At 34.6% G+C, this 14,942-nt stretch overlaps 1 protein-coding gene across 3 annotated transcripts in view; it reads left to right on the plus strand.

The window, feature by feature from the left end:
* SLF1 (SMC5-SMC6 complex localization factor 1) overlaps nucleotides 1-14,942 on the plus strand; it is an 85,056-nt gene that overhangs the window by 36,572 nt on the left and 33,542 nt on the right. For all 3 annotated transcript variants that reach the window (XM_047877394.1, XM_047877413.1, XM_047877403.1), the window contains 6 exons: nucleotides 181-327; nucleotides 1,633-1,779; nucleotides 2,638-2,760; nucleotides 3,858-3,911; nucleotides 4,854-5,012; nucleotides 6,833-6,996. In XM_047877394.1, coding sequence (XP_047733350.1) covers nucleotides 181-327; nucleotides 1,633-1,779; nucleotides 2,638-2,760; nucleotides 3,858-3,911; nucleotides 4,854-5,012; nucleotides 6,833-6,996 — 794 coding nt within the window. The remainder of the gene's footprint in view (nucleotides 1-180; nucleotides 328-1,632; nucleotides 1,780-2,637; nucleotides 2,761-3,857; nucleotides 3,912-4,853; nucleotides 5,013-6,832; nucleotides 6,997-14,942) is intronic.

The raw sequence follows: 14,942 nt of genomic DNA on the forward strand, positions 1-14,942 counted from the left end.
TCTGCTTCATCCAAATATAACTAAGACGTAATACAATTCACAAGGCTCTTTGCCATAGTTAATCTCATATGTATGTTACAGAAAACCTGCCTTCCTGAGTAGGTGTTTCTATTGTGACTTGCATTGGTTGAGGCTATATTGCATCCACAGTCTAACTAAAGTATTCTTATATGCACATAGAAAGAAAAGCAAAATCATGATGAAGATGTTAACGTTAGTTCTCTTTTGACTGGCCATCACAAAAAACAAAAATTCAGAGATTCCAATAAAGATTTGAAATTTGTTAAAATGAGAGATGCCTTAGGAAGGTGCACGTATGGAAGTCAGGTAAGATCTTCTAAATGAAAAATAATTTATATTTTACAACTCTTTTCTAAATTTACCAAATGTAATGATATTCATAAAATTGCTTCTTTGTAATTACATTATAAAAATGTTTATAAGGCATTTGTATACAATTTTAAAAGTCTGCAAAAGTGACTGCTATCTATGCATCAGCTAGGTTAAGAAATAAGAGCATTACCAGTTTTGTAAGATCCTGCTGTGTGTCATTTCTAAACTGTGTCCTCTTTTTCTCCCTCATACCCACAGATGACCTCTATCTTGGCATTTGTGTTATTTTCTTGTTTTTCATTACACTTTTGCCAGCTGTGTATTTATAATTTATGGTATTGATAGCCTTCTGTGACTTTTTTTTTGTGGTGCATATAATGTTTAATTGATTCACAACTCTTTTTTTTTTTTTTTTTTTTTAAGAATTTTTTTTATTGTTTGTTTTTGAGAGAAAGCACACGCAAGTGGGGAAGGGGCAGAAAGAGATGGAGAGAGAGAATCCCAAGGAGGCTCCATACTCAGTGAGGAGCCCAAAGCCCAATGTGGGGCTCAATCCCACCACTGTGAGATCACAACCTGAACCAATATGAAAGAGTCAGACGCTCAACCAGCTGACCCACCCAGGCACCCCTCACAACTTTATCTTCTTTCCATTTTATTCATTCATATAAGTAAATTTTGGGGTTTCATTTTCTTGGTGTGTGTTTGATTGGTTTGTATTTGCAGTTATGAACGGTTGTGCCATGAACAGTGTGAACATTTTCTTACATGACTCTTGGCACACGTGTTCAGGAGTTTCTCTAGCTTAGGATATATTCCATGGAGTGGATTTGCTGTGTGGTAAGGACTGCATATTTAACTGTAGTAGGTAATGCCCAACTGTTTTCTAAAACGTTTTACTAATGTATACCCACTTTAACAATGGATGAGATTTCCTCTTGTATAAAACTATTATGTTTTTAACAGGGTATACTTGTGTTAGAAGTCAGACTCTTGAGGGGCCCGTGGGTGGCTCAGTCGGTTAAAGCATCCGACTTCGGCTCAGGTCATGATCTGCCAGTTCGTGAGTTTGAGTCCCACCCCCGGGCTCTGTGCTGACAACTCAGAGCCTGGAGTCTGCTTGGATTCTGTGTCTTCCACTGTCTGCTCCTCCCCTGCTTGCGCTCTCTTTCTGTCTCTCAAAAAATGAATAAATGTTAAAAAAATTTTAAAACAAAAAAGTCAGACTCTTGAGTTTGTTTGGATTTTGTAATACATATCATTCATATTGAGATTTAATTGTGGTCTACATACTTATAGAAGGAAATTAAGAAAAAGGATGAAGATGTTCAAAGGAGTTATACTTTGAGGAAAAAACGCAAAAAAGGAAATGAAAGAGATTCCAGGAAAGACATTGAACGTAACAAAATTAGAAGTACCTCAAGAAAGCACATATATAGAGATGAGGTAAAACTTTGTAAGCTCAGCTAAACAGTTCATTTTTTCTGTTTCTTCTATAATAAAATCTAGACATAGAATCTTATTTTTAATATTGCTTGCTGTGTCAAATATAACCTGCACATCTTATGGAAAAAAATTGTCTTCAGTTGGTCTGGTGTGATATTTATAACTAATGTTATAATTAACTTTGGTTTATAAGGAAAGTATTTTTACATGCATACACAAAGAAATTTGAATTAATAGTCAGGATTTTAAAATGTATTCTTTTTTGCCTGTCACAAAAAAGAAAAAGAAACAAAGTTTCCGAAAAAAGAAGCTAAAATTTCTAAAAAATTTCCTAAAATTCCTATGAAAAATACCTTGAGACTACATATGTATGTAGTTTGGGTAATACATTCCTAATCTAAATGTTAGCTTTTGTCTTTCTCTTCCCTGGTATAATACAGATTATTTTTGATAAGATGGCTTGTCTTTTGAATGGGATCCCTCTTGAGTTAATTTTTCTAGGGTACAAATTAATGTAAACTACAGCATGTTTACATACTATATTCAGAAAAATCTTGAGAAAAATGATAAAGGTAGACAAATAATGAATCATATTATGTGTGACCGTGGCAACAAAAAGGAGGTGGAGGAGAGATTCCAGGAAAGATTAGGAATAGGTAAAACTCTCCAAATTAAAATGTTTGCTACTTTAAACTCTATTTCATTCTGTAATTTTCATGAAATATGATCGTAAAGGTCTTTGTTGAGATTAATGCTGCATGAATGAGTTGTTTTTGTATTCTTTTGTTCATTATGATACTTAGATTTGTGGTGAAATTGCTTTAGTCCACTGTCTAAAGTACTTTTATGTGTATGCAGAAAGAAATGAAGAATTCCATTTTTGCTGATGGTGCCAAAGAATCAAATCCCAAGGATGTCAGGACAGATGTGGATATTGTTGAAATAAAAAATGACCTAAGGAAGCACATATATAGAGCTCAGGTAGAACTTGCCATACTAAAATTTTCTCTAGTTTCATGTCCTCCTTTGGTGTAGCCAAAATATAATAATAGTAATGACTCATTATTATATTTAACGTATCTTAAAATTTTCTCAGTTTATTCCTTTGTTATGAACAGTAATGTATTTGGACATTTAATAAGTAAGCTGAATTCTCTGCCATTTATAGCTCACTGACGCTAGAGATAGATTGGGTGTTTATAAACTGCTGTATCTTGGTGCAGTAATGCTTGCTAACCTGATATTAGAGGACGACGGCTGGATAATGGCCTTTGTTCTGGGTCAGCCTCAGTTTTAGGCAGCTTTTGAGAGTTTGGGGGAAAGGGCTTTCTCAGTGATCTTGCCCTGCCCCCAGTGGTAGGAGATTGCTAATGATCTGGGACCCTGATCTTTTTTTGTACTTCTTCAGGAGTAAAAATTTTTTTTTCCTGTTCACTTACCCAGAGGCTTATGGCTTTTCACTTCTACATCCTAGGTGGAAGCCAAAGCTTTATCATTGTTTTAATTTGTATTTCTTTTGGTAATAGCAAGTTTGAGCATATTTTATACCTTCACTTACCATTTGTGTATTTCTGTTTCTGTCACCTGCATACTTAGATTCTTTTTCAGTTTTCCATTAGGTTATTTTATATCATTGTATCTGAAACTCATTATATAATCAGATTATTATCTCTTTTTATGTTGGTTGCAAATGTTTTTCCAGTCTAATCTTTGAAACCAATATACAATTGTAGATATTTTAGAACAGTGGAGGAAGATGGTTATTGTATAGAAAACATGACTATATTTTTTATTCTCTGGACTTTTATACAAAATGTTCTTCCCATTTGTATTTCTAATTATTAAAATACTAAGGACAGTGGACCTCTTCAGTTCTTCAAAGCGAATATGACTTTAATTTTTAAGTTATTTTAGTTTAGAAAGAGAAAATAGAGCATGTTCCAGATCAATTATAGCTATTAATATGCTTCTGAGTCTGTTCTGTAAGTTTCCCCAAGGTTTTATTTTTTTATACACTATAATGTATTCTATCTGAAAAAAAAATTACTAATTTTGGTAATATGGTTGCTATTTTGTAGGCTATCAGATACAGCTGCATTAGAATAGATAAACAACCAGTGTACAATATTGAGGTAAGGGGCTTGGAGCAGGGTGGTGATGGGGGCAAAAAATAAACTTTGTGTTTTGTCATTGTTAGTTATTTTGATATAAAGGAATGTGTTGTCTGTGTAGCAAAGCTTGCCATCAAATGTGAAATGTACGTTCTCTAATCAGTAATGAAAAAAAAGTAATATTCTGTTAAAGCTTTGAAAAAATTGTATATGATAATAAAAACTGATAATGAGACTTACAAACTTACCTTGTGCTCATCATGGATGAGTTATATACCCCTGTTCTCACATTTCCCAGCTTTTATGATTACTACTTCCATATTAAATTTTCAATTTAATATTTATCAAAGTACATATTTCCTTTATATTATTCATTGCTTTACAATTTATCTCATGTAGTCTTTCACAGTATTTCATTGTAGTTATATTTTGACCAAGGGGTCATTCAACTCTTAGAGTTATATTAATGTGCATCTTCAGAGTGATTCTGTGACACAGTAGCAATTGTAACTGTTTGCAAACATTGATTGTGCTTGGTGACATCTTAATCTCTTTAGTATATCTTAATAGATGTAGTTTGCTTGTAAGCTTAAAGAAAACCAAAAAATAATTTTGCACCTAAAGAACTATGTGTAGTTTTAGTTCTGAGGTCTCCTCATTATCAGCCATACTTTGGAAATGCCTTTTAAAGTTTTCCTTTAGTGGTTGTATTTCCTCTTACTATTTAAGGCAACAGAGAATAAAAAGTAAATCAATTAATAATGTGTATTTTTGTAGTACCTTATAGTTATAAAACACATTCATATAAATAATTTTTTTGAACCACGTAACAATCCTGTGAAGTCATGAGGGCAGGAGTTGTCTTCATTTTACAGATAGGAAAAATAAGTCTCCTTACTAATTTGATTTGCTCCCCAGATTTTTCTGTTTTGAGTTCTTGAATCTTTTTTTTTTTTTTTTTAGGCTAAAAATGCTGAATTTCCCAGAGGTGTATTAAATTTAATTGAAAGTCTCATAGAAGGACAGTTTTTTAAAGAGGCGATTGAAGAGCTTTCCTCATTACAGGCACATTATATCCCCCCTGTATGCCTTCTTCATGCTCTCCTAGAGAACATTCTGCAGGTAAGAGTAGTCCTAGGGGTTTATAATCTTTCAGAGAATGTTAAAATACGGACATTCTCATTTTTTATGTATTTACAGTTTGTCTTTTCAGTATTTTCCCCTCATTTTTAAAATTTATTTGTTTTTAAATGTTTTATTTTTGAGAGAGCACAAGTGGGAGAGAGGGCGGAGAGAGAGGGACAGAAGATATGAAGTGGACTCCGCACTGACAACAGCAAGGCAGTGTGGGGCTTGAACTCATCAATTGCGAGATCATGACCTGAGCATCCAGAGTCGGTCGCTCAACCAACTAAGCCACCTAGGTGCCCCTCCCTCATTTTAATAAGAAATGCTGTAGCCATATATTACATTTTTTTTCGTATATTTTGTATTTGGAGTTATTACAAAACATTTGCTAAAAATTCACAATTTACTATTAGTCCCATAGAACTAACACAGCAATGGGAGACAAAATGGGACTTTAATGAATTTATAAGAATTCAAAATTACACAGCAAGGACTTGGTGGCACAAAAGAGAGCATTGATTGGCTGCTACAGGAGCATCTCACAGGAGTGATTTGTCTTGGTGAGTTCACCAGGATCCAGGCCTTGGCCTTCACTCTTAGATGTCTACAGCCTGATCTTGGTTATGTCCCAGAACTCATCCAAATTCAAGAGGTGAAATTATGCTGATTATAGCATAAGATTTAAAAACACGATTTACCTGGTACAGGATGTCAGAAAAAGCAGAGCAGCATTGTCAGTAATCTTCATTGTCTTCACTGGGTGAGCTGTTTTACAAATGCACTAAGGAACTTGAGTCATTCTGCAATCCTTCAGATGCTGGTTTGGGATGGGAGAAGTATATTCTGCTACTCTGGTGGAGGACGGTACAACTTTAGGCTAGGTGATGCAGAAGAAGGTGCAGAGGGAAGAGAGGGCTACTACCTCCCTCATGTTTCCTTTTAGATAATCCCATTGTTGAGCTAGGAGGCAGCACTTTTGTGGAGGCCTGGTTTCCCACATGTGTCCAGGTGGGAACGTGGATCTCCTGCAGGCACAAGGTTGGTTTCTCATAAAGACTATATAAGGACTGGGTGTTAGATCTCTCTGGTGCATCCCAGCGAGTCCAAGACTTGAGATCGCGGCCCATTTCTTTTTTACTTTTAAACTATTTTCTAGGTACTTTTAAACTATTTTCTGGGTACTACTTTGAGTGATCTAATTTACTTTCTTAGAATCTCTAAGATAATTTTCTTTTAGGAAAAATTTATCTGATTTTTTCTGTGGCGGTAAAATAACTAACATAAAAATCTGATAACAATGATCAGGAAAGCCATTTGTACAGTGGTAATCATTTTATTCATAGTATATGCAGACAATAAACACATTCCTTAAACTGTGAATACCAGCAAGAACAGCTTCTCAAAGGTAGCTTTCTAATTATGTTCTTCATCATAGTGCCAATTTGAAGAAATAACAAACGTAAGCTATGTCAGACTAATGTTGGTGATAACTAAGCATATTGCATGAAAAGCTTTTTACCTTTAATTCCTCTCAGGTCACATTTGGGCACTCTTAATCTCACTATAATCATGAAAAGTAGAGTGGACATTTCATATAAGTTAGTGTCAATAGCTGGGATTACCTAATGTATAGAAATGTATTTAGAATGTGTGTCTTTCTCAGTTGCAGTGTTTTAACTAGTTAAATATAATAACTTCCAAATACATCTATTTGGGAAGAAAGGTCATGGTTATTACAGTTTTAGGCTAGAGGAACAGTTAAAGTGAATTTTTAGCTGTAGCGTTTTACTTGTTTGTTTATTTTTAAACAATAGGATAACATAGATACATTTTCTGGCCGATACTTTCATATATTGTCTGCTCTTCTTCACCTACATCCTCCTTGGAAGTCCCCAGCCATGTCAAGATATTACTTAGAGCTGTTTCAGTGTCCAACTTGTATGAAAGGAGCATGGTCTCTCATAGAAGTGCTTATCAGGTAAGGAATTTGACATGTGAGGATGCTTAATTTTATCTCATTTTGCTATATATGTTTTAGACAAAAATGAAAGAAGTACATTTCATGTTAGAAAAAGTTTATGTGTGTGTATAATATGTTGTATTTCTTATAAAACTCATAAAAAGGTCAAGTCTAGATTGGTCATATTTGTCATTTAGTTTCTTTACAAAAGAAAGAAGTTTAATGAAATAGGAAAAGCAAATCATTTGTTTTGATTTTTTTAACAAAATTATATGTGTATATATTGTTTTAAAATCTAATTAAAATTTATTGAATATGGAGATCATCAAATTTTGGTCATCAAAAGTGTAAACATTGGTATCTGTATATATTCTCTCTTACAGTGTTTTGTGGGGTTTTTTTAGCTAGAAATTTGAATTTTGAAACAAATTAGTGTTCCCTAAAGAGTCATTCCTTTTGTGTCTCTGCATGTTTTCTTCCTAGATTCTTCTTTTTGTCTTAAAGATGTTTCTCTGGAAATCCTTTTTAATTCTCTTTCTTTGTACTAAACCATGAAGTTTTGTTTTGTTTTTGTTTTTTGTTTGTTTGTTTGTTTGTTTGTTTTCTTCTCTGATAGCTCCCTGTATCTGGTAGCCTGCTTTTGTTTGGAAAGTACTTCCTTATCCAAGTGTTCAGTTTTAGGACACTCCATCACGGTGAGAGAAAGGATGCTTGACTAGCCAGGCAAAGGCTAGACCTTTGATTATCTCTTTGAGATTATAAAGATTATATCTTTGAGATTATATAAAGATATAAAGGTTGTGATATATTGGAAGTGAACTAACACCTGGCTAGCATGCTTTTTGTTAATTCTTTCAACAAGTGTTTATTGAGTACTTATTGGGACCCAGGCACTGTGCAACATATAGGGGATATCTTTTTTTTTATCTGGGGATAAAAAGATAAATAAAAAAGCAGTTCCTTCATTTTTTTAAAAGAATGTTTATTTTTGAGAGAGACCATAGGCACACACGTGAGCAGAGGAAGGGCACAGAGAGAGGGAGAAAGAATTGTAAGCAGGTTCCCTGCTGTCAGCTCAGAGCTCTGCAGAAGGTGGAATTCACGAACCTTAAGATCATGATCTGAGCAAAACTCAAGAAGTTGGGTGCTCAACCAACTGAGCCACCCAGGCTCCAGTTCCTTCACTTTTGAAGGTGACTGAGATATAAATACAATTCTAAAGCACCAGTACTAGTCCAACATTTGTATAAAATGTGAAGATATATGGGTTATGTATTTACAAATCTGCATCTTTACTGTTATTGTCATTATTGAAAAGCCCTCATGGCTTCATATGTAAACTATTGCAATACCTGCTTTATTGATCTTGATTCTACTTTTTGCCCTTTATCTTCCAAAGTACCTCAGTATATTCTTACCAAAGTAATGTTGTCATTTCCCAGATAAAAGTTTTCCATTAACTGACACATCACCTATAAGAGACAATTGGAATTCCTTAGCAAAACATGTAAGACCTTTTGTGATTTAGCTGCTGTATATGGCTCTATTCTCATCTTCATTATTTTCCCAAATGTGCTCAGTAACTAAACTATTTTTCATTTCCTATCCCTTTGCTCTTATGTTTTCTCTGCCTAAATATACCTCTATTCCTGAACCCCATGAATATCTAGCCAATTCCTAATTATACTTCAACTTATAACTCAGATGCCACTTCATAATTCTTGCCCTTTTCTCTAAGTTGTTTGTCACTCACTTCAGCTTCTGACTTTTTCAAGAGTAGATGCCCAGTTTTTCTAAGGCTTTTTTTTTTTAATTCAGGCATAGTTAACACACAGTGTTATATTAGTTTCAGACATACAGTATAACGATTCAACAATTCTTTACATTACTCGGTGCTCATAATGGTGAGTGTACTCTTTAATTCCCAATACCTATTTTGGCCATCTACCTACCCATCCACCTCCCTTCTGACATCCACCAGTTTGTTCTCTGTATCTAAGAGTTTGGTTTATTTTGTCTGTTTATTTATTCATTTATTTTGTTTCTTAAATTCCACATATGAGTGAGATCATGTGGTATTTGGCTTTCTCTGACTTACTTTTTTCATTTAACATTATACCATGTGGATCCATCCATGTTGTTGAAAATGGCAAGAGTTTTTGTTTTTTTTTGTTTTATGGCTGAGTAATACTCCATTGTAAAGAAATTGACTCATCTCTGGATGGATACTTGGGTTGCTTCCATACACTGACTATTGTAGATAATGCTGCAGTAAACACAATGCATATATCTTTTCCAATTAGTGTTTTTATTTCCTTTGGGCAAATACCCAGGAGCAGAATTATTGAATCATATGGTTATGTCTATTTTTAATTTTTTGAGGAACCTCCATACTATTTCCCAAAGTGGCTTCACCAGCTTGCATTAACACCAACTGTACAAGGGTTCCTTTTTCTCCACATCCTTGCCAACACTTGTTTTTTTCTTGAGTTTTTGATTTTGGCCTTTCTCATAGGTGTGAGGTGATACCATGGTGGTTTTGATTTGCATTTCCCTAACGATGAGTGATGTCAAGCATCTTCTCAAGTGTCTGTTGGCCATCTGGAAGTCTTCTTTGTAGAAATGTCTGTTCATATCTTCTGCCCATTTTTAATTAGATTATTTGTTTTTGGGGGGTGTTGCATTGTAGAAGTTCTTTATATATTTTGGCTATTAACCCCTTATCAGATATATCGTTTGCAGATATCTTCTCCCATTCAGTAGGCTGTCTTTTTGTTTTGTTGATGGTTTCTTTTGCTAGATCCAAGCATTTTATTTTGGTACAGTTCCAGTAGTTTAATTTTGCTTTTATTTTCCTTGCTTTAGGGGACATAGCTAGAAAAATGTTTCTGCGGCTGATGTCAACAAGATTGCTGCCTGTGTTTTCTTCTAGGGATTTTATGGTTTCAGGTCTCACATTTAGGTCTTTCATCCATTTTGAGTTTATTTTTGCATGTGGTGTAAGCAAGTGGTCCAGTTTTATTCTTTAGCATGTAGCTGTCTGTCCAGTTTTCCCAACACCATGTGTTGAAAAGACTGTCTTTTTTTCTCATATATTCTTAATCTTCTTTGCCATGGATTAATTGACCACATAATTGTGGGTTTCTTTCTGGGTTTTCTCTTGTATTCCATGGATCTGTGTGTCTCTTTTGTGCCAGTACATATGGTTTTTGATTACTACAGCTTTGTACTATATCTTGAAATCGGCGATTATGATACCTCCAGTTTCATTCTTTTTTTTTTTTTAATTTTTTTTTTTAATGTTTACTAATTTTTGAGAGACAGATTGTGAGTGGGAGGTGGACAGACAGAGAGGGAGACACAGAATCTGAAGCAGGCTCCAGGCTCAGAGGTGTCAGCACCGAGCCCAACATGGGGCTCGAACTCAAGAACCGCAAGATCATGACCTGAGCTGAAGTCAGACACTTGACCAACTGAACTACCTAGGCACCCCCAGTTTTATTCTTCTTAAGATTTCTTTGACTACTGGGGCCTTTTGTGGTTCTATTTTAGTATTACTTGTTCTGTCTCTAAAAAATGCTGTTGATATTTTGGTAGGGATTGCGTTAAATCTTTAGATTAATTTGAATAGTGTGGGCATTTTAACAATATTGGTTCTCCCAGCACATGAGCCTGGAATATCTTGCTTTTTCTTTGTATCACCTTCAGTATCTCTCATCAGTGTTTTATAGTTTTCAAAGAACAGTTCTTTCACTTCCTTGGTTGAGTTTATTGCTATGTATTTTATACTTCTTGGTGCAATTGTGGATGGAATGGTTGCCTAATTTTTTCTTTCTGCTACTTCACTACTAGTGTACAGAAATAAAACAGATTTCTATATATTGATTTTGTATCCTACAACTTGACTGAATTCATTTATCATTTCTTATAGTTTCTTGGTGGAGTCTTTAACATTTTCTTTTTTCTTTTTTTCTTTTTTTTTTTTTTTTTTTACATTTATTTTTGAGAAAGAGAGAGACAGAACGTGAGCAGGGGAGGGGCAGACAGAGAGGGGGACACAGAATCCGAAGCAGGCTTCAGGCTGTGAGCTGTCAGTACAGAGCCCGATGCAGGGCTTGACCTCAAGAACCATGATATTATGACGGGAGCCAAAGTTGGTTGCTTAATTGACTGAGCCACCCAGGCACCCCTAACATCGTCTATATATAGTATCCCATCATCATCTGTAAATAGTGAAAGTCGTACTTCTTCCTTACCAATTTGGATGCCTTTTATTTCTTTTTCTTGTCTGATTGCTGTGACTAAGACTTCCAGTATTATATTGAATAAAAGTAGTGATAGTGGACATCCTTGTCTTGTTCCTGACTTTAGGGGGAAAGCTCTCAGTTTTTCACTATTAGGGATGATGTTAGCTGTCGGTTTTTCATAAGTGACCTTTAGTATGTTGAGGTATGTTCCCTCAATACCTACTTTGTTGAGGGTTTGTATCATGAATGGATTTTGTACTTCGTCAGCTGCTTTTTCTGTGTCTCTTGAAATGATCATATGGTTTCTATCTTTTCTCTTGTTGATGTGATGTATCATGTTGATTGATTTGTGAATATTGAACTACTCTTGCATCCCCTGAATAAGTCCCACTTGATCGTGATGAATTGTTTTTTAGATGTATTGTTAAATTTGGTTTGCTAATATTTTGTTGAGAATTTTTACATCTTTATCAGTTACTGGCCTAGAGTTTTCTTTTTTTCTGTGATCTTAATCCAGTTTTGGTATGTATCAAGGTAATGCTGGCCTCAGAATGAATTTGGAAGCTTTTTTTCCTCCTCTATTTTTTGACATAGCTTGAAAACAGTAAGTTTTAAATTGTCTTTAAATGTTTGGTAGTATTCACCTGCGAAATCATCTGGTCCTGGACTTTTGTTTGTTGAGAGAGTTTTTTTTTTTTAACTTTTTTTTTTTTTAATTTTTTTTCCCAACATTTATTAATTTTTGGGACAGAGAGAGACAGAGCATGAACGGGGGAGGGGCAGAGAGAGAGGGAGACACAGAATAGGAAACAGGCTCCAGGCTCTGAGCCATCAGCCCAGAGCCTGATGCGGGGCTCGAACTCACGGACTGCGAGATCGTGACCTGGCTGAAGTCGGACGCTTAACCGACTGCGCCACCCAGGCGCCCCTGTTGAGAGATTTTTGATTACTGATTTTCATTGCTAGTAATCAGTCTGTTCAAATTTTCTTTTTTTTCCTGATTCAATTTTGTGAGGTTATATGTTTCTGGGTATTTATGTTTCTTTTATGTTGTCCAATTTGTTGGCATATAATTTTTTATAATACTCTCATAGTCCTTTATATTTCTATGGTTTAAATTGTTATTACTCCTCTCCTTCATTTCTGATTTTGTTTGAGTCCTGTTTTTAGTTTGTCAATTTTGTTCACCTTTTCAAAAAAGTAGCTCCTTGTTTCATTGATTTTTTTTAAGTCTCTATTTCATTTATTTCTGCTTTAATCTTTATAATTTCCTTCTTTCTGTTGGCTTTAGGCTTGGTTGTTCTTTTTAGGTTTAAGGTTAAGTTGTTTACTTGAGATGTTTCTTTCTTCTTGAGATAGACCTGTATTGCTATAATCTTCCCTCTTAGAACAGCTTTTGCTGTATCTCAAAGATTTTGGACCATTATATTTTTATTTTCATTCATCTCTACGTATTTTTTTATTTCCTCTTTGATTTCTTGGTTGACCCATTCATTGTTGAGTAGCATGTTATTTAACATCTGTGTATTTGTGTTCCAATTTTTTTGTGTGTGTGTGGTTGATTACTAGTTTCATACTTTGTGGTCAGAATAGATGCGGGATATGATTTCAATCTTTTTAAAATTGTTGAGATTTTTTTGTAGCCTAACGTGATCTTTTCTGCAGAATGTTCTGTGTGCATTTGAAAATAAGGTGTATTTTGCAGGTTTTGGATGGAATGTTCTGAATATATCTGTTAGATCCATCTGGTCCAATGTGTCATTCAGTGGCACTGTTTCCTGGTTGATTTTCTGTCTGATCTATCCAGTGATGTAACGGGGTGTTAAAAGTCCCCTACTGCTATTGTATTACTATCGATTTCTTCCTTTATGTCTGTTAATAGTTGCTTTATTTATTTTCACGCTCCTATGTTGGGTGCATAAATACTTAAAATTGTTATATCTTCTTCTTGGATTATTCCCTTCTGGTTATGTAGTGTCCTTTGTCTCTTGTTACAGTCTTTGTTTTAAAGTCTGTTTTGTCTGGTGCAAGTATTGCTACCCCAGCTTTCTTTTTGCTTCCTTTTGCATAATGTTTTCCCATCTCTTCACTTAAATGCTCAGTTTTAAACATCTCTATCCTTAGTCTTATACAATATCTGGAATGTAATAAATGCTTAATAAATGTTCAGATCAATTAATTGATACAATAGGAGGTGGAATTACAAGTAGACTTTTTAATAAACAAATACCCAGATTTCATTTCAAAACAATTGGGTTCATTGGGAGTCAGAAAGAAGGTGTTTAGGGAAGTGGTAGACATATAGATGTGCTGGATAATATTAGTCTACTTTTAAATATGTTTGAAATATTCCCTAAAATATGTTTTTGGGTTGTTTTTTTTTTTTTAATTTTTTTTTTTTTAATGAAAGATACTATGGTGTCCAGCTCTGGCACTTTTCAGATAGACTAATTATATAGGCATAGAACATCTTCTAGAAGAGATTTGAGTATTGTTAAATTAAATTTTAACAGTCATTCATGACCCTCCTAACCTGACAATGTGGTATTCAAAAAGAAGATGGGAAAGGTGGAGACAGGTAGAAAATTACAAGTACATTGTTTATATAATTGATAATAAATTTGGAACGTTACTATAAGTATTGTTACGTAGGATTTCTTAGTCCTAGACTTCTGAGTAATTGCACACCGTCTTTAAAAAAAAAACTATACAACTTTGCTGTCCAACCCAGTAGCCAATAGCCACATGTGACCATATTTAATTTTAAGATTAGGGGCACCTGGGTGGCTCTGTTGGTTGACAACTGACTTCGGCTCAGGTCATGATCTCGCAGTTTGTGGGTTCGAGCCCTGTGTCGGGCTCTGTGCTGACAGCTCGGAGCCTGGAGCCTGCTTTGGATTCTGTGTCTCCCCCTCTCTCTGCCCCTCCCCTGCTCATGCTCTTTCTCTCTCTATCTCTCTCTCTCAATAATAAATAAACGTTAAAAAAATTAAAATAAATAAATAAATAAATAAATTTAAGATTAAAATTCAAGTCTTCAGTTGCACATTTCACATGTTCAGCAGGACATATCCCATCATCACCGAAAGTTCTGTTGGACAGTACGGCTATAGTAGATGAAAAGAAAATATTAAATTTTTAAAAATGCATATTTATTTAAGAGAGAACACACTCACACCCAAGTACGGGGGCGGGGGGGCGGTGCAGAGAGAGAGGGAGAGAAAGAATCACAAACAGACTCTGTGCTGTCAGCACAGAGCCCAACAGGAGGCAGGAGGCTCTATCCCACTAACCAAATCATGACCTGAGCCGAAATCTAGAGTCAGATGCTTAGCCGACAGAATGACCCAGGTGCCCCAATATTAAATTTTTTAAACTCTTAAAAAATAGCCTTAAATGATCTTCATTTTACTAGATAATAACAACAAATAATCTTGAGTAAGAAGAGGACTATAGAAAGTATTCTAAGAGACTATAGCTTATCATCTGAATTGAAAGTGTTTAATGAAATACATAATTTTTTGGTCTTTATCAATGAAATAAAGAATAGAGTACCATTTGGCTATTAAATGTTACAGTCGTTTACAAACAAAAATGAGATCTGTATTACTAAAAATTAAATGTCATGAGCTATTTGACATGGTTTACTTTTTAAAGGAAGAAAACATACTAATGAAATATTGTTGATTAGTTTTATAGTTTGTTGAAGCAAATTTC

The sequence above is a fragment of the Prionailurus viverrinus genome, chromosome A1 (assembly GCF_022837055.1).
Source record: "Prionailurus viverrinus isolate Anna chromosome A1, UM_Priviv_1.0, whole genome shotgun sequence".
NCBI classification, from domain to species: Eukaryota; Metazoa; Chordata; class Mammalia; order Carnivora; family Felidae; genus Prionailurus; species Prionailurus viverrinus.